General features: G+C 38.0%; 1 protein-coding gene across 4 annotated transcripts in view; it reads left to right on the forward strand.

Moving 5' to 3' along the window:
* The window catches only part of CEP112 (centrosomal protein 112), a 389,712-nt gene that overhangs the window by 237,372 nt on the left and 131,437 nt on the right, over window positions 1-20,903 (forward strand). For all 4 annotated transcript variants that reach the window (XR_004421320.1, XM_033090398.1, XM_033090397.1 and 1 more), the window contains exon 22: window positions 16,712-16,774. Coding sequence is in view for 3 of the 4 variants with exons in the window: in XM_033090398.1 (XP_032946289.1) it covers window positions 16,712-16,774 (63 nt within the window). In the remaining variant the exon portion in view is untranslated. The remainder of the gene's footprint in view (window positions 1-16,711; window positions 16,775-20,903) is intronic.

The following is a 20,903-nucleotide window of genomic DNA, read 5'->3' on the forward strand; positions in this document are numbered from 1 at the left end:
TATTTTCTTTCTTCTGCTGACTTTGGGCTTCACTTTTTTTTTCTTTTTTTCTTTAAGGTGTAATGTTGGATTGTTTATTTGAAATTTTTTTTTGTTTCTTGAGGTAGGCCCATAATGCTATAAACTCTCCTCTTAGTACTGCTTTTGTTGCATCCCAAATTTTTTTATATTTCATTGTCATTTTCATTTGTTTCTATATATCTTTTGAGCTCCTCTTTTATTTCTCCTTTGACCCAATAGTTGTCCAGTAACATGTTTAATCTCCACATATTTCTGGTTTTTCCAGCTTTTTTCTTATAGTTAATTTCCAGTTTTATACACATTGTGGTTAGAAAATATACTTGGTATGATTTCAGTCTTCTTAAATTTATTGAGACTAGTTTTGTGCCCCAACATATGGTCTATCCATGAGAATGTTCCTGTACAATTGAGAAGAATGTACATTCTGTCGTTTTGGGATGGAAAGCTCTATAAATATCGATTGTGTCCATTTGGTTTAATGTGTCATTTAAGACTGGTATTTCCTAACTGACTTTTTGTTTGGATGATCTATCCATTGCTGTTAGTGGAGTATTCAGATGAAATACTGCCATTTGCAACAACATGGATGGATCTTGAGAGTATAATGCTAAGTGAAATAACTCAGATGGAAAGGGACAAGATCCATATGATTTCACGCATATATGGGATAAAAAGCAACATACTAACAAACAAAACAAAACAAACCTATAGACACAAACAGTATGGTGGTTACCAGAGGGAAAAGGGGTTGGAGGGAGTATGAAGAAGGTAAAATGGATCAAATATATGGTGATGGAAGTGGACTAGATTTTGAGTGGTGAGCACACAGTGGAATATACACATGTATTATAAAATTATATACCTGGAACTTACATAATGTTTCTAACCAATGTTAACCCAATAAATTTAATTTTTAAAAAATTCAGGACAGAAAAGTTGAGGACCTAGAAATAAAAGTAGGCAGGACTATCAGGGTGAGGTAGAAAGACTCTAAGAAATTCTTCTCAGTTTCTGATTTGGGTGACTAAATGAAAGTGTCATTAATGAAGGAGGAGGAACAGACTTGGGGAAAAATTGTTTAGGTTCCTTCAGACAGTTTGTTGTGTGCCTGTGGTTGGACATGAGTCTGGATCTGGGTGCAAGGTATGTTGAAGCTAGACATGGAGCTGGAAGTCACATCAATAAAAAGGTGATTTAAAACTATGAGTAGATTTTTAAAAGGAGGGTTGAGGTGGGAAGAGCAGATGGCATGGGGCAATTCTTATTTGGAATCAGCTAAAGAGCAATAAGAGATTGTCAGAGAGGTGCCCAGAGAACCATAAAAAAATAATATCATGGATGCCAAAGAAGTAGGGAGTTTTAATAAAAAGTTAGTAATTCAGCAAAAGTAAAATTTAATCTTTTGAAAGACTAGTAAAATACAAACTTTCTGGAAGACTAATCAGAAAAATAAGGAGAAGGCACAAATAGTCAAGGGAGAAAATCCAGTAAAGATTGAAAATATAACATAATGAATAATTTTATGCCAATAAAATTGTAAATCTGGATAAAATGGAAAATTTTCTAGAAAATGTGATTGAATGCAAAAGAAATAGAAAACTCTAATAGTGCTATAGATATTAACTAGAACATTTAGTTTTAGATATTTCATCAAAGAAAACATCAGGCCCAAAAGATTTTATGCTCAAGTTCTTATCAAGCTTTCAAGGGAAGGGACAGAAAATTTCAATAATATACAAAATCTATCAGAGGAAAGAAGAAGGGAGTATTCCCCAGTCCATTCAAGGCCAGTATAATATTGATATGAAAATCACCCAGGGGCAGTAAAAATAAAATTACATTCCAATCTCACATTTAACCTTGAGTATACAATTCCTAACAAAAAAGGAGAAAGGGAAACTAGCAGTATATAAAAAGTGATTGTGACAAAGCTGGGTCTCATGCAGGAATTCAAGGATGATTTCATGTTAGAAACCCATTAATACAATCCACTGCATTGCCAGATTAAAAGCAAAGAGACTCCATGTGATCATCTCAGATGAAGAAAAGATGCTTAGTGTCATTAGTCTTTAAGGAAATGCAAATTAAAACAACAATGAGCTACCGCTTCATATCCATTAGGATGCCTATAATAAAAAAAATGGAAAATGACAAGTTTTAGCAAGGATGTGGAGAAATTAGAACCCTCATATTTGATGGTGGGAATGAAAACTGGTACAATCACTTTGGAAAATAGTTGGTAGTTCCTCAAAAAGTTTAATATACAGTTACCATGACCTAGCAATTCCACTCCTAGGCATACACCCATGAAAACTGAAAATATATTTCCAAAAGAAACTTACACAAGAAAATTTCCAGCAGCATTATTTATGGTAGCCCCAAAATGGAAACCCAAATGTTCAAACAACAGATGAATGGTTAAACAAACTGTGGTATATCTATACAATGGAATATTATTCGGCAATGAAAAGTAATGAAGTACCGATGCATGCCACAACATGGATGAACCTTGAAAATGTGCTAAGTGAAAGAAGCCAGTCACAAAAGGCCACATGTTGTATGACTCCATTTATATGAAATGTCCAGAATAGGAAAATCCAGAGAGACACAGTAGATTAGTGACCGCCCGTGCCTTGGGTGAGGAGAAAATGGGAAGTCACTCCTAATGAGAGTAGGGTTCCTGTTAGAGGTGATGAAAATGTTCTGGAATTTGATAATGTTGATAGATGTACAACTATGAATATACTAAAAACCACTGAAATGTAAAGATTAAAAGTGTGAAACTTGTGATATGTGAATTATATCTTACTAAAGCTGTTATTTAAAATAGGAAGTCTGACAATGCAAAGTATGATTGAAAATATGGAACAAAAAGAACCCTTATAGGGCTGGCCCGGTGGCTCAGGCGGTTGGAGCTCCATGCTCCTAACTCCGAAGGTTGCCGGTTCGATTCCCACATGGGCCAGTGGGCTCTCAACCACAAGGTTGCCAGTTCAATTCCTCGAGTCCCACAAGAGATGGTGGGCTCTGCCCCCTGCAACTAAGATTGAACACGGCACCTTGAGCTGAGCTGCCACTGAGCTCCCGGGTGGCTCAGTTGGTTGGAGCGTGTCCTCTCAACCACAAGGCTGCCGGGTCGACTCCCGCAAGGGATGGTGGGCTGCGCCCCCTGCAACTAGCAACGGCAACTGGACCTGGAGCTGAGCTGCGCCCTCCACAACTAAGACTGAAAGGACAAAAACTTGAAGCTGACCGGCACCCTCCACAACTAAGATTGAAAGGACAACAACTTGACTTGGAAAAAAGTCCTGGAAGTACACACTGTTCCCCAATAAAGTCCTGTTCCGTTCCCCCCCCAAAAAAAGAACTCTTATATACTGTGGTGAGAACATAAAATGTTTGCTGCACTGTCCTGTAAAGTTGAACGTTTGATTTATGAACCATCAATTCAGCTCCTTAGCATATGCCTAGAAACTCATGAATATGCACCAGAAGACATGTGCAGGAATGTTCACAGCAGCATGGCCCATGGAAGAAAAAACATAAAAAGTTCAAATGCCCATTAACAGAAGAATGAATGATTTTGATCTGTTCACACAATTGAATATTATGAAGCAATGAAAATGAAGGAACTACAGCTTAAAATGAAAATATCATGAACAACTCTTAGAACAATGTTGTGTGAGAAACAACACATTTCAGGAAACAACATAGAGCATGATTATGTTTGTACAAGGCTAAAAAATAGTAAACCTAAATAACCTGTTAAAGGTCCTTACACATATGATCATTTTTTAAGCAGGAAAATAAAATTCAAGATAGCGATTAATTTGCATTAGTGAAGGGGATAGAGTGGGGTGGGAGGAAGCACTGGCATTTGCAATGCTAGATGGTATTAAGTTGTATGGTCGTTGTAGGAGAGTTCTTTATCGTGTTTTATAAACACACAGAATATGTCCTTCTGTATGTGTCAGTTATATAATTTAGACGTTTACAAATAAAAATTATTAGCAATGGCAAAAGCAGCAGAGCACCCCTGTCTTGGAGACATGTCAGGAAGAAAATTGCTCCCCCAGGGAAGAATCTGAGACAAATAGTTACTTTCATGGGTTCAAAGTGGAAGAATGAAAAAGAAAGAATAACTCGAGTTGACTGCAAAAGATGGATTTTGATAGGTAGCTTCTCTAATAGCCAGCTGTAGTAAAGTAACGTCTATCTTGTTTCCACTTATCCATCAAAAAGTAGAGCCATGCCTCAGACACCAACGTTGCTCAGCTAGTTCGTCTCCAAGATCTCAGTCTATCAAGTTCTCTTTTTTTTTTTTTTAAATCACTCTTGCCTTACTTTTTATTTTCCCTGTTCCCTCCCTCCTGAAGAACCTGGTCCTCATTGCAGTGCTTACTCACCACTCTCTGATCTCTTGCCATCTTGAACTTCCACCCTTCCTACATTGCTAAACCTCAGTGCCGTTTAATCTTGATTGTCCACTTGCTCTGCACATTATAAAGTCATGCCCAGGAGAGTGAAAAAATTTGCCTGTGGTCACACCACGCAGGTTTCACTTCCAAGCTCATGCTCTTTGCCACCATACTCTACTGCTTACCATTTGGCAGTCATCGTTGCAATAGCCAATCAAAGCAATTTGAGTTCATGCAAAAGATGGTTGGAGTTGGTTTGAGGGTATGGGCAATGGGACATTCACCAGCACAGCAACGAAACTATTCTAACTGAAGACCTTATGTTTCAGACTGAATGTGGGCTAGCGCATGTTTTATACTCACATAGGCTTCATACTGACTGTCAAACATTGCGAATATTAGTGTTCGATGAATTGGCATGGTAATTGTATCTCAATATGGATGATCCTGAAAAACTAGATTATCTCTAGGCCATTTTTAATTAGGAAGACCTAATGACTACATCTTAAAAATGTCCTCTCAGTACCTATTCTAAACTTCCAAATTATCCACTAGAGGAAATAAAACTTTTGTCAAGTATTGAGATTAATGCTTTATATTGAACCACCTACAAATCTAACATCGCAACTTTTATAAGACATTATTTCATTACGTTTTTTTCTTATACAAATGAGCCAAAAAGTAGAAAATTTTCAAAAATAATAAGTAAAATATTAATGTGATTTATGAGGATGCCAAATGAGGACATCTAACTCCTAAATTCAAAGCTCATTTGCAATAGTTTATTACTTGACCAATAATTCAATTAGCTGCATTTGATCATTGGACAATGTCAACATTTTTTGATGTCTGAAGTGACATATTTGGAATGGATCTTCTGTCTGTTTCCTAGAAGCACTGTACCAACGAATGTGCCACTCAAATGTAAATATATTAAGTATATTTGAAATGTATATTATGTATGTTAAAATTTGTTAAATGCAGTAGTCATTTTCCTTTAACATTTGTCAAATCGTGCAACATTAGATTTTGGTGAAAAGCATGATAGTAGCAAAGACATAAAATATTATGTAAGGTAGAGATTCTTAAAAAAAATTAATTGACCCCATTTACATTTGGTCTTTGATGATAAATTCTTTTTTGCACATCAGAGAATAGTTGCTTCTTCCCTTAAGCAAACTGAAGTTTTTTTTCCTCCCTCCTTCTCTTAAAAGTTTGTATTTCTGCCCAAGTAATAAATGAGTTTCAGTTTCTGTGGCCTTTGCTTCAGAGAGCTTCTCTGAGGGTGAGCTTTTGAAATATGATTAGATCTTAATTCTTTAACTAGTTCCATAAGCTTGTTTCACAGTTTGCTTTCTAATTCAGTGACTGGGGTGGAAATTCTTGTAAATCTTATGTGATCATTTATGGGTGTTGGCCATGTAAATATATATGTTGCAATGGTGAGAAAATTAGCCCTTGTGAATTACAGTAAGAGCAGAAAATCAACTGTCCTGTGTTGTTTTTTAGGTTATCTGCCATTATGCATTATTTGAGACCACAGTGTTGGCCATAGCTATTAACTTTGTGTGGACAGAAAATATATCCAATATTGATTCAGCATATTCAAAAATAGGGCCAAATTCAGGAATATGGGCGCTTTTCCTAAGAATGGGTCCACCAATATTTACTGAGTAGATACTCAATAAATGGTGATTTTGGTAATGATCCTACAGCCCTTTTCCTAAACTGTCCAGTTTTTTCCCTTCTTTAATAGAGGATGTGGTTCTCCATAGGATTTTTACAAAATAAATAGAGACAAAAAAAACAAAACATTTGGAAGTTCCTAATTATTAGATTTTTGTCTGGGTAAAGCCACTATATAAAATGATTGAATCTATTTTCCAGAAATGAATTAAAACTGAAGAGTCACTAAATTTGGAGCACTGACATTTACAGATGTTTTGTTGTTTACACTAGTTTGCCATTTTCTCAAGTTGGGATTTTTTTTCTTTTGGCTTTCAAGATTTTGTTTATTTGAGTTCAAGTTGGGATTTATATATAATGATGGAAAAGAAGGATTCTTTAATTAAAGTACCCTTCCTTGTAATGATTGTATGAAATTGAAAACTTATCCTTGACACAGAGTAAGATTCAAAAGTCTTAGGATGCAACATAAGGCACTTCATCTCATTCATATCTGTATCCTCACCGGGCACATAAAGCTGGGATCTGAGCCAAGTACCACCAAAGTCTCACCCTCACCCTTAACAGCGACGTAACAGCAAAGGTCATAAATGCAGATGTGCTTATTTCACTGTAATCTCAAATTCGGTTTTGAGTCACCATTTGGCTGCGTGACAAAAATTTGATACTTGTTCCCAGTCCCTCAGACCTCGGTATCTCTCCCATTTACTCCCAGGCCAGCGTAAGCCCAAGGGCTTTATCGTGTGGCGATGAGACACGGGGTCCTGTGTCCTGCGCATCACCTACCCACCCAGCATCCCAGAATGCACTGAGGCATCTGTCGTCCACACCGATCTTTGGCAGTCCCCTGCTCCCACCTGTGGGTACAGGCTGCTCTGCTCTTAGACTAGCCCTGCCTGTACCTGTACGGGGTTTCTGTGCTGTCCCCAGCCCTCAGGTGTGTCCCAGAACAGAGCAAGAAACAGGGCGTTTTCTCAGAGTCAGACTTGCAGGTAAACATTTTCCCCTTCACTTCAGACTATGTCTCATTCTCCCAACCTGAAAAATTGTTTCTAATCTGGAGCTGGGGAGAAAGTGGGGGAAGCAGGCAGAATAAAACCCACTTTGACTGATTAACTTTTATGCCCTGAATCCCATCAGCCCAGATTATCGTCAAAAGCCAAAAATGACCTCCTTTGTTTTCTCTATCCTTTTGCTGTGTCATCCTTCCTGTGAGTACTGAGGGTAGAATGCCAAACAGGGAAGGGTTGATGAGAGGACGAAAATACCAGTTTTAAGACTTCAGAAATACTCTGATACATGCAAATATATTACTGCACATAAAAAATCACTAAAATGTCGACATTGTTACTCTGGGTGATAGATTACAGGAAATATTTTATCTGTATATATCTGTTTTGCTACACTAAGCATGTATATAACTTTTAAAAACAGCTTTATTGAGGTATAATTTACATACCATAAAATTCTTCTAAGAGTGAGGTTTAATGAGTTTTTAATAAATTTACAGACTTGTACAACCATCACCACACCCTGTATTTACTTTTACAATAAAAAATATTGAATGTTATAAAAATGGCCTCTTATTACAGCAGTAGGGTCACTTACGGGTTGAATGGCGGGAACAGGTCAAATTCAGGTCATAAGTAAAGAATCGATAGTCACCAAGCTGCTCAGTCAATATTTCCAGAACTAATGCATAAATGAAAATGGAGGCAGAGGGTAAAGATTACCTTTCCAAGAAATGTGGTTGTGAAGAAAGGAAAGCATGGTGCCTCGAATATACCATGCTCCTTCAAGATTTTGTATACGTTACTTCTTTCACCTGGAATTTTCTTCTCTTTCTGTTTCAGTTAGTTGATTCCTACTCATTCCTACCTGATAAGCTTGAGTGAGTCTTTTAACCTTTTGACTCTCAGTCTCACCATTTGTGAACGAGGATAATAATCGTGCCTGTCTCACAGAGGTTTTAAGAGGCTCAGATATGTGTAATGCACTTAAAGAGTATGTGTCAGGAGAGTAAGAGCAAAATAAATACTCGTTATTTTGTTGCTACCATCATGATCATCATCGTCATTATCCTTTAATATTCATCTCCTTACAAAAGCCTGTGAGGTGATGTATCTCGTAGTGTTTCCCTAATAACACCCTGTGCATGGCTCTTTCATGACACTTAGGCTGTATCTTACGTATTCACTTATCTGTCTCCTCCCCGACTGCATTAAATCTTTACCTCTGTAAACATACAGTGCCCAGCATGGAGGAGGCACTTAAAGTAAATGTTTGTGACACCATAGCAGGAAGGGCTGTGTGTGTGTGTGTGTGTGTGTGTGTGTGTGTGTGTGTGTGTGTAAAACTAGCCTTTTTGTAATTACATGGAAAGGAGTCAATGGAGGAGAAAATATTGGCAATGTGAAAGGAAGGGAGACTGGGGAGAAGTAATGGTGTAAGACTTTCGATGGTGTTAAGAGATAGAATCCATGTTTTGGTGGAGGAACTTCTCTCCTTTAACCAGTTATCGTGAGGTATTTTCTGGAAGACTTTCTATGGAGTTGATATTATTTCTTCCTTTGATATTTGATAGAATTCACTAATGAAATCACTCGGGCTTGAATATAGAGGTGTGTGTGTGTGTGTGTGTGTGTGTGTGTGTGTGTGTGTGTGTGTTTAATACATACAGGGATATAAGACTCTGAGTTTTCTATTTCTCCTTGAGTTACACTTGGTAATTTGTATCATTTAAAAGATTTACGCGTTTTGTCTAAATTATCAAAAAATATTTGGCAATTTGTTGTTCATAATATTTCCTTATTGTCCTATTAATGTTTGTAGGATCCAATAGTGAGGTGCCCTCTCTCTCATTCCTGGTACTGGTCATTTACATCTTCTCTCTGTTGTTTCTTCCGAGAGCTTTATCAATTTTATTGATCTCTTCTCAAAGAACCAGTTTTTGGTTTCATTGATTTTCTCTCTTTTTCTGTTTTCTATTCCGTTGATTTCTACTGTTACATACATTGTTTTCTTCTGCTGTTTTAAACATTTGCTGTTCATTTTCAAGCTTCTTCAGGGGAAGCTTATATCACTTATTTTAGATCTTCCTTCTTTGCTAATAAAATAATTCAAAACTAAAATTTTTCCACTAAGCACTGAGTTAACTGCATTCCACCAACACAATGCTTCAATTTTCATTAATTTTAAAATACTTTCTAATAGCCCTTGTGAATTCTTCTCTGGTTCATGGAAATTAGGTGTGTATTTTTTTATTTTCTGAATATTTGGGGATTATCAGACACATATCTATTATGGATTTCTAATTTAATTTTAGTGTGGTCAGAGAATATACTCTGCATGCTTTCAATTCTTTTTTAAAATTTATTGATATTGTTGTATGGCCCAGAATATTCTCTCTTGATTAATGGTCAAATTGGTTGACAGCATTTTTCAGATCATCTGTATTCTTATTACTTTTATATCTATTCTTTCTATCAATTCCTGAGAGAGAGAGGGTTGAAATCTCCTTTATTATAACTTGTAGATTTGCCTCTTTTTCCTTTCAGTTCTATCACTCTTTGACTCATGTGTTTTGAAACTCATGAAATTAGATAATACACGTTAGGATAGTTATATCATTTTTATGAATTAAATCATTTATCATTATGATATATCCTTCTTTTTTCTGCTAAGCTTCTTTGTTCTCAAATCTACTTTGATGTTAACATAGTATTGTTGTCACTGATCTTTTCCTCTGTAGTGCTTAACCCCATCCAGTGAAATTTTTCTTTCAGATAATATATCATGTTCTAGGCTATTTAGTTGTTTTTTTTAATATCTTTCACTTCTGTCCTCATTATGTTCATGTTTTTGTTTAAATATTTGGGTTCACCATCTCTGTCATTTCTGGTTCTAACACTTTTGACTGATTTTTGTCCTGCTTATCGTTCACATATTCCTGCTTTTTCTCATGTCTAGTTATCTTTGATTATATGCTGGACATTATAAAATTTGCATTGTTGAATGCTGGATTTTCTCCACTTATTTTTAAAAACATTGGACTTGGTTTAGGAAGCAGTTAAGTTACTTGTAGATAACCAGTTTGACCCATTTGAAGCTTGTTTTCAAACTTTGTTAGACTAGATTTAAAGTTGCCTTTACTCTTAAGGCGAGTCTAACTCCATAACTAAAGTGTGACCTTCCTGGATGTTCTATGAGGATTTCATTTTGACTAGTCAGAATTCAAATATCTCTCAGCCTGTGTACGCTTTGGGAATTGTTTGTCTGAAAGCTCATTAGTCACTTTTTACTTGGTCTTGTAGAACTTAACCCTATACGTGCATAGGTAAGTATCAGCAACAGACCCAAGGGAACCCATGTTGATATCTGGACTTCCGTATGTTCCCTTCCGTCTTGTGCTCTTCCCCCCACAAATTCCAGCTGCCTCAGCCTTTCCAGACTCCAGTCTTCATCTCCTCAATTCACAGTACTGCTTTGGTTGCTTCAATTCCCTTTTGCTATGTTCAGGCCCAAACTGTGTCTCCAGGAAGAAGGAGAGGTTGTAGGGCTTACCTTATTTTCCCCCTTCTTTCCATAGATTGACAGTCCTGTTCTTCTTGTTTCCCAGCATCCTAAAACAGTGTTTCTTATGTCTTGTCCAGTTTTCCAGCTGTTTACTATAGCACATTAAGGGTGGTCTCTGTTGCTCCATCATGGCCCAAGTGGAAACTCATGAAATTTTATTTGTGAATGAAATTTTAATCGTGAATTTTATTCATTCTCCACAAATTTGTACCTTTATTATGAGGTAAAATATCGATATTTTCAAGGTTGAAAGTTCTGTATCTATTTGAAATTAAATATAAATATTTCTCAAGAATTTTCAGAATATTTTAGTTGTAGGGTAGTACACAGTTATGTATTAACATCTGGCACCAGCTGACCATCCCTGTATTCACAGTGTTTGAGGAAGCTTCAAGTGGATTCCTACAAAGCTTTTGGAAAGAAAAGACTATAATAATTTGAGGTTTATGCTATGTTGCAAGAATCTTGGAAGTATCCTTTCTTTATCCTAAAAACAAATATTTTATTCAGGAACTTATGCTATTATATTTTAAAGAAATGTGTCTTTATAAGATCTGGGCTTGCCTTAAATGTAAGTGTTCTAGAGGTGTCTCCTACTTTTCTTCCCTCCAAATCACCTTCCTGGAAATAATGAATGAATTTTCACGATTAGTGATAGGAAATGGAAAATAAAGGAAGGAATGAAGGACTTTTTTGAATTAAGATATAATGCAAAGTACCCTGGGTAGCGTATTGAGATGATTAACAACCATTCACAACCTTTGTAAAAATTTGTTGGTTTGTTCCTTTCCAATAGGGTTTTAAACCCAAGGTTTTGATAGGAATTACATAGAGAACGTGGACCAACACAACACAGTGGGCTCTTTAACAGGGAAGAATGACCAGAGGAAGAGGCTCTAGAAAAGCAGAGGGGATCTGAGTGCTTGGTGAGGGTGGAGGGCGTGGCCACGCATAAGTGGGAACAGTGAGAAAGAGCCCGAGATTAAAACAACAGCAACAGCAAAAAAGAACAGCTTTGCGCACTTCAAAAATTGTGATTTTTTTTTTCTCATCTGGTATTCTACATCTGTTCAGGCCATGCTGCAAATGATTGTTTAAAAATTGTATTTCTCTATAGTAATGACAGCTATGAAAATAAGACTTGGATTCAAATAACTCACCCTAACTTAATTTTATGTTTGGAAATGAAACGTACAGTCAGTACCATCTAGAGAATAAAATTATTCAAAAAATGTTTTGGGGACAGTTTGCATAATAAATTAGCTATAAATTTTCAACCATGCTAAACCAGAGCCTTATAGATTTATCTGAGAAGTTCAGAAATGCAGGCAGCTGTGACTGAGGTTCAAATACATAGTAAAAACCTTGAAGGTTGTTATCAATTGTATTTCTTCCGTGACTCTCATTATTCTCGAGTATTGATTCTGCTCCTTTTAGCTATTACAAGCTCTAGAGGCTTTCATATATCACCAACTGGTCTCGTTAAATTCAATATTGGTAATTTCAAGTGGACCGGACTGCCTCCTGGAGACCTGGGACTCATACTACATTTTCCAGCCCACTTTCCTAGATGACTGTTCCTATCCTTTCCTCACACCTCAAACCTCCCACAATCTTTCCTCCCACCCTCACTCTTGCTTCCCCGATGAATCATTCCTGCTATTTCTGGAGCAGATGGGATTAATCTGAAGTTTCCACCACTGTTGCTGAGGGTGATTTACCTGCATCTTCCAGCAAAGGCCATCTCCTCCCCTTATGCTCTCGATCCCACCCGCTGTCCTTCACTAAGGGACACAGCTCCAGGGAATCTCTGGCATCTTCTCTTCTTCCCTCTGTACTGCCAGATCTTTCCCATCAGCCTACACACATGCTCTTAGTTCTCTCATCTTACAAAAAACACAACAAACAAATCAGCTCTTTCTTTACCCACTTCCATGCAGCTTCCAGCCCATTTCTGTCCTTCCCTTTGTAACAAAGCTCTGAACAATCTGTTTGTATCTGCTCCAATTCCTCTCCTCACTCTCGAGCTCCCTGTAATCTAGCTTTCATCCTTGCCACTCCACCAAAATTGCTTTTATCCAAATCACCAATGTCCTCCACATGTTTAAGCCATGTGGTCATTTCTCAGTCCTCACTTTACATGACCTTTCTGTAGCATTTGACACAGTTGTAGGAGTTGAATAGTCTTTGAAACTCTTTACTTGGCTTCAAGGTTCCATATTATCCTGATTTCTTATCTCTCTGGGCATCGTTTGCTTTCCTCCTCATCTCCAGCCTCCTGACATTTGCAGGCCCAGGGCTCAGTATACTTGGACTTCTTCTCTTTTTATAGACACTTGATGCCTTGAGTTCTCATCCAGTAGCAGAATTCTATATGCCATTTAGATACTGGTCTGAATTTATGCTTCTAACCTAGACCAGTCCCCTGATTCAAATATCTAAATATGCATTTCAACACCAGATGTCCAGCAGGCATCTCCAAGCTTAGGGTGTCCAAAACTCAAAACTGAGCTTGATCTTGATCTCCCCCCCCGCCCCCGCCTCCATAGTTTTTCTGATGTGAGGTAATGATGACAACTCCATCCTTCTAGTTGGTTGGGGCAAAAATCTTGAAGTCATACTTGACTCCTTTCTTTTTATCATACAGTGTATCCAACTGGTTCTACTTTCAAATCTTAACTACTTCTCACCACCTCCTCTGTTACCATCCTGGATTATTTGTGATAGACTCTCAACTGGCTTCTCTGCTTATTCTTGCCCCTAAACAAGAGCTAGAGTGATCGTATGAATGCTTACATTAAATCACGTCACTCCTGTATTGAAAACTCTTCAGGACACTTCATCACTCATATTAAAAACCACATTCCTCACAGTTGTGTACAATACCGTGCAGGATCTGGCCGCTCGTTCTCCCTCAGACCACACCTCGGCCAAGGGGGATGTTGTTCACTGGTCCACCCGCACTGGCCACCTCACTGTGCTTTGAGCACGCTGTGCCAGCCTCAGGGCCTTGGTGTCGGCTCTCTGTCGGCCTGGATGCTCTTTCTCTAGAGTTCGCCATGGCTCCCTCATCCCCTACAGGCCTTGTTCACATGTTATCCTCAGTGAGGCCTTCTCTAACGTCCATATTTTAAAAATTGTAATCCACCCCCTGCGTTTCATCGCTTCTCATCTCTCTTTCCTGCTTTATGCTCTTGTACCACCTAACGCATTATACATTGTTTTGTTTACTCTCTAGGATAGAAGTCCCATAAAGGTAGGGGGAGATTTGCATCTGTTTTGTTCACTGCTCTAGTCCCAATTGCCTGCAGTGGATGAATGAATTGGAGAGTTAGCTGTAAAGGAACTTATCTGAGTTTGGGGGTTCTGGGCTGGCTAGTCACAGGCTCAGGAGCGTGCCTGCAGCTGACACGCAGGCTGTCCTGCACTAACCAGCATCTCGGACTCCAGCTTTTCTAGGGAAAATTAACTTTATGACATGATCATTTTTACATTCCTAGTGAGTAAATATTTTTAAAACACAACAGTGCATGGCACATGGTAAGAGCTCTGTAAGTGTTTATTAGGTGAGCAAGAAATACTTTATCAAGCATTTTGTGATTTAAAAAAATATTGGCAGAATGTGAATCAAAACAGATAAACCTCAAGAGGTTCAAAGTGGCGTTCATTCTATACTGGACAGTGACTTTATTAATTGTAGAGCTAGAACAGTCTGATGGCTTACTAGAAAACATAACAGTAGTCACGTGCCCTTTGTATTCTCGAAGAAACAAAACTACCCAGTGTACTCAATGGGATTATAGATGCAGAGAGATTTATGGCGTAAACTCTAAAGAACTGCTTTTGAACTTAAGTCCATAAAAAACATGACTGTTGTTGTAAGCAGCTCGGGTTCTATAACAAAGCACCATAAACTGGGTGTCTTACCAAGAACAGAAATTTCTTTCTGAGTGTTCTGGAGGCTGGAAGTCTGAGATTAGGGTGCCAGTATGGTCGGGTTCTGCCATGTGGGGAGAGCCGCTTCCACATTGCAGGCTGCAGGCTCCCCAGTGTATCCTCGCGTGGCAGAAAGATCGCTAGGTCTCTGGCCTCTTCCCCTAAGGGCATTAATCCCATTCATGAGGGCTTCACCCCCCTGACCGAGTTACCTCCCAAAGACCTCACCTCCCAGGACCACACATTGGGATTAGGGTTTCAACGTGTGAATTTATTCCCTATCCACCCCTGCCCCCAACCCTGATTTGCTCTGTGGAGAGATGGAATTAGAGGGATCCAGATACAGCTGAGCGCAGTGGGTCTGTGCAAGAGTCAACATCCTGCGCACCTGTTTGCCCTGCTGCAAACACTGGCAGCCGGATCTGTGCTGCCAGTCAGTACGTTAAGTGGAGGGTGCAACTCTGGGCAAAATTGTCCAAGAAGAATGTTTAGTCAGACACTGGCATGGAAAAGTCCAGGTCCCTTTGTGACGCCCTTTGATGAGATCTACCTATCTCTGAGCCTGCCCATTTTAGAGGGCCTGACTTTAAATAAGAAAGAACACCAAAGATCACCAGACAATTGAGGAAAGCATCTTAAGTGAAAAGCAGAGACCAAACCAGGCTGGCAAAGCAAATAAATAAAAGGAACTCAGAAAAAACAGACACTCTAGAGATCAGACACAAAATTTTAAGTGTGTGTGTGTGTGTGTGTGTGTGTGTGTGTGGTGGAGACATATAGATGTGTATAGGTATATGTGAAATTAATAACCTCAGGAGAAATAGGGACTATATGAACAGGCATTATGCAATATGCTCTCGCTGGTAAAGCACCCATGCTCTACTGTTCAGGATTGAGTCCTGGCTCCTCCATCACTTCCCAACTGTGTGATGCTGGGCAAGTTACTTAACCTCTCTGTGCCTCAATTGCCTCATCTGTAAAAAGGGGGGTAGTGATACTACTCAGAGAACAACAACAAAAAACAAACTCTCGGAAATTACAAATAGTATGGCAGAATTTTTTTAAAATCCAATAGAAAGTTTAAAATTGAAAGTTGAGACAGCTCTACAAAAAATAAAAAAGGCAAAGAAATGGAAAATAGAAACAATAAGAAAGAGATGATAAACCTGAGAGGTCCAAGAATCAGAACTGCAGAGTGACGACAGAGAGAGACAGACAGACAGACAGACAGACAGATACCCGGGGAAAAGAGAGGAAATTATGAAAGTAATGACTAAAACCTCCTCTAGAGAGGAAGAACACAGCTCGGTTTGAAAGGCCTCCTTAGTGCCTGGACAATGGCGAGGGAAAGGCCCAGTCTAGAGCATGTCACCGTGACACTTCCAAACGCTACAGACAAAGGGACGATCCCAAAGGCTTCCAGAGAACCGGAAAGCAGGTCACATACAAAGGATTGTGGAACTTCAGTGGCGAAGGATAAGTTTAAGGAATGTGGGCTTATTCTGGCAAGGCCACACTACTTCCAGGACATAAAAATCGTTTGATTTAGATATATTTGTCACTTCCAAAAATAGTTCTAGTGTGTTAGATGGAGTGGAGGGCTCAACTGTCCTCAGTGAATCCAAAATCCCCTGTGTGCCTCTCTCCAGGAGAATCTATTTCTTCTCTCCTTAAATTAAGGGAAAGAGTGTTACATTTTCCTCCTCCTCCAATTTCTCTCCACCTCTTCCTTTTCCTTTTTCTTCTTTCTTTCCTCTCCCTTTCCCCATTTTTACTTTCTGAGCCTTCACACTTTTGCTGTGTCTATTTCTGTTATCTCCTTCTCCCTTTCTCTTTCCACAGAAGTCTGTGTTTGTCTAATAATTGGCAGGAGAGATCTTTTTTTTTCCTTTTTCTTTTTGCTTTTTAAGTGATGAATAGTTGGCGTTAGATCAAAGACAAGCCCTGTGGTTTTCTGGCTGCTCCAGAAGGGCGGTGCAGCTGGCAGCCGTCCCAGCTGCCTGGTGATAGGCATGTGGAAGAGATACCAAGCTCACAGGTCACTGTGTGTGTGTTCATGTACGTGTGTTTTTCAGGCCAACAGCAGGCTGAAGCAGATTGAGAAGGAATATACCCAGAAGCTTGCCAAATCTTCTCAGGTAAGAACGTGAAAAGAAGTGAAACCAAAACAAACAAAACAGAAACCTACATAAAAGCATTTGTACTTCAGATTTAAACTTATTCTCTTCAGTTTCTCGTGGATTAGATCATATTTTGATAGGTATATGGATAAATAATATATGCTTTTAATATTTATTTATTTAAAAAATTTTAAATAGGCATATTGAACCATTTGAACACACACACACACACACACACATGCACGCACGCACAATCAGATGTCGTAAAACTAGCCTGTGCACTTGAACAAGCTGAAACACATTTCACAAGGGCAGGAGACACACACTTCCATTTGTGATGTAAGCAGTCAGATACCATCTGTGCTTCTTTGCAATATTCCATTTTGCTGCACTTTCTAAAGACTGCTTAACAACAAAATTTAAAATAACAAATATTCTGCGTTAAATTAGCCATTCAACTGTGGACATCTTTGGGGAAACAGAAGAATTATAAGTGCCTACGCCCATATCTCGCTGTATGTTGTTACTATAATAGTTTTAGGATAAAAAAGACAAATAATTGAATGCTTGTTTCTACTTGACATGAAGCTGAGAGTGCTTTTTCTGCACACGTTGTTATAATGACACCCCATAGTATCATTTAGGGAATCCCAAACATTCCTTAGTTGTATGAGTAATTCTAAGTAAATAAATACTAATTTTCATTTTACAGGGGGATAGCTTAAGCCATTTAATTTAATGGACATCATAACTAATGACTGTTAAAATCAGCTTTTCTTAATGTTTTTGTATGTACATGTGCTATGTGGTACAAAAACTGAAATTTACGTACCATTTTATGAGTTACCACACGGTGGGAGTAACAGCAACACAACAAAACAATAATAAAATCAAGAATTTTATGGGGCACTAACCATATTGACTCATTCAGTCTTCATTCACAACAACTCTGGAGTTAGGAACTATGATTGGCCCCATTTTTCCAATTGAGAAAATGAAGACTCAGAAAAGTGAGGTCACACAAATTAGCAAATAACTAAGCTGGGACCCAACCTGCTCTAACTTTGGAATGGGAGCTCTTAACCTTGCTATCCCAAGTCTGGCCCAGTTCCTCACATTTTTAATATGGCAAAACTTTGGTGGGAATAATCACGAAATGTCTCTGATTCTACAATTATTTCTAAAACGTGCGTATGTTATATAATCCACATCCCATTAGGAAAGCAAAAAGTCTTTGAGTGAAGAGTTATGTGTTTATTTAAAAGATGATTGTCTTGACTGCCATTATTCCAGACCTTCCTTAAGGAAAGAACATGGGGAATATCCTTTTTAATCCACTGAGAAAGATTCTTATAATCAAAAGAAATCTTATTACTCCAAAAGTTAAAGTTTAAACTAAGACATGGAAAGTCCTCAGCTGGCATACTCTTTCATTTTGCTTATTTTGCTTGCTGTTAAGTGGGGGAGGCAGACCGAAAGTGAGATATAAGATAACTAACAAAAAAATGCTTAAATAATGAGTGTGTAAACAGGAGTATTTAAGTTTATCTAAAGGAATGTATGAAGAAGCCTGATTAGTTCATATTAGAGCAAATTAAATCTAAGTTAGTGTGGAAGAAAGCCTAAGCTTTGGAGTCCAGCCGACCTGAATTTGAATACCAGCCCTTCCACTTATATGACCTTGAGCAAGTTACCTGCCTTCTCTGGAATTCAATTTCCTCATTTGTAAAATGGGGGAGTAAGACTTACTTCATAGGATAGTTTTAAGTATTAAGTAGCACAATGCCAAAAAAGTGCTTAGTACAGAGCCTAATACCTAGCAAAGCATTTAATGATTGTTAGCTCTTATAATAGTAGTGTTAAAACTGCAACAGAGAAAGGAAAGGAGGGAGTGAGGAATCAAAAAGGCATGGAAAGAGCAAGAAATTATTTATTTTTAACTTTTTATTGTTGGGTATTTAAGAATTGATAAAAATCTCCCTCCAAAATTTGGAGAGGCATTGCTAAATATTTTCACAAGTAAAAACATGAAGAAGGAGGAGGAAGAGGAAGAGAAGGAGGAAAAACCAATTAGTAACAACTAGTATCATGTACTATAACCATCATTTCATAAGTGAAAGGACAGTGCAACACCAAAAAAGAAAAAAAAAAATCTTAGGGTATAATGACATCATAAAACATAATCCATCCTTCTCGTAAATGGTAGGATGACAGCCTCACGTTGATAATATTTTGTTTGCTTATCTTTAAGTACGAGAAATCAGTGGTTGACAATCAAGTCAGTTCAGAGAAATACAGTATTTAAAAATGAACATTATAAAACAGAACGGTGAATTGGCGTTTTCTGTTTTCCAGTGATAGCTTACTGGAACCTCTAACTCATAGCTAAGCTGAAGAGAATGCCCGAAGCAAAGTTGCTTAACTGTTTGTTAGGTTTTTAAAAATCTCCTTCTAAAAAAGAAGTAATAAGGTAAATGCATTACTCATGAATGCATTGGTACCCAGATCATCTGGTTAAATTTGGAAAATATTTTCAATATTTTTTCCCTTAAAGGGAGTTACTTAATCTTGAAGATTTAATCAAGCTTTTAGGACCTAATAGACCATGTACACCAGTCCGTTGTCGTACCCAGGACTGTGCCCCTCGTGGGATTCTCACGTTCCTCACGATGGCATGTTTGCATCACCTCTGGGCACACTCCCAAATATCATCCTATCAGAATCACATATTTATTCTTCTTATCTTAATATGACATATTAACCTTGCCTTTCAGTTTTAATGTGGTTTTCTCCCACTCACCTGACTCACTTGGTGGCCATTTGTCAAAGTACAGGTAGTTGCGGAGAATACTAAAGCTGGAATGCCAGCAGTGCCCACCCACTGCCAGGGCCGCCTCCCCACGCTCGCTCCCACAGACCTGACACCTGGGCATGTTCCACATGCCCCACTTGCCCCCAGCCTTTAATGTCACTCTCCAGAGTGGCCACCCAGAATGCACGCGGTGCCGAGGAGCCACTCTTCCACTTATTTTATGAGGCAGTGTTCACACACCTTCCCAAGTATGCCCTGTCTATTGTATTTTAAAGAAGAGCTTTATAAAAATCTCAAACTGTACTATGACCTGAAAAACAATAGAATGAGTTAAAGATGAAATCTTAACCTGTACTTAGAATCCTGTTGTGTTTAAGACTTAATAAGACCACTAATATTTAGGCAAAGTCTTTCTTAATTGCTTAACAATAATTAGTATATCTATTACAGTTTTCATGAGTTAGGTTGCTTACAGCATCAGCTCCAAATTGCTCTCCTTTTCCTTCCCAAAATATTAATTTTTAATATCCATATGGAAATGTTCTAATCCAGTTCTTTCTCTGAAGCTAATACAGGGTAAACATTTTGTTGAACGGTGGCATTTTGTTTTATGGTTTTTAATTATGATTCAATGAAAACTTGTGGGGTTTGATTATCATTGTGTGGGTTAGTTTTCATTTCTCTCAGAAACTTTTTTCATTATTATTCTATGAAAAGGCTGGATTATCTCAATGTAATATTTCAGGTATTTTTTTAATGTACTATGATTATAGTTCCACTACTTAAATATTTATTGAGTCCTAGTTATGTGTGCTGAGCTAAGATGAAATTATTGTTTTATACTCCATATCTGCAGCCTAGTTTTGTTCCTTACCTAAAGCACATTAATCTAGTTAGTATGATTAGTTTTCAACCTTAAAGTAAATCTCAAATCTGTTTTTAAAAATTATCCGTATTTTAGCCATTTCTCTCTCCATCAGAGAGAGACCCTGTCTATCTACCAGTTTATCTATTTATCTCTTCAAGGTGTTTCACCTTAGTGTTTTGACACCCTCCCTATGTCGTCTTTATAAGTTTTCAGAATAACTTCTCATAGAGATACTCATTATTTCCCCCAAGAATCTCATTATCCCACCGAAGAATGTAATGTTTCATTTTCCACCCAAAAGCAAGGATGCTGTCCTCAGAACATCCTGGACTTTGCTTGTAGTTCCTTCAAAAACCCGCATTGATTTCTTTTTGATGTACGATTGTCATAAATCTTCTGAAAATGAGAGCTCCCTGTTTCATGTCCTCATAGTCATGTGAAGAACCTCAAAATATTTTTATCTTCAG

This window comes from Rhinolophus ferrumequinum, chromosome 21 (genome assembly GCF_004115265.2).
Source record: "Rhinolophus ferrumequinum isolate MPI-CBG mRhiFer1 chromosome 21, mRhiFer1_v1.p, whole genome shotgun sequence".
Taxonomy (NCBI): Eukaryota; Metazoa; Chordata; class Mammalia; order Chiroptera; family Rhinolophidae; genus Rhinolophus; species Rhinolophus ferrumequinum.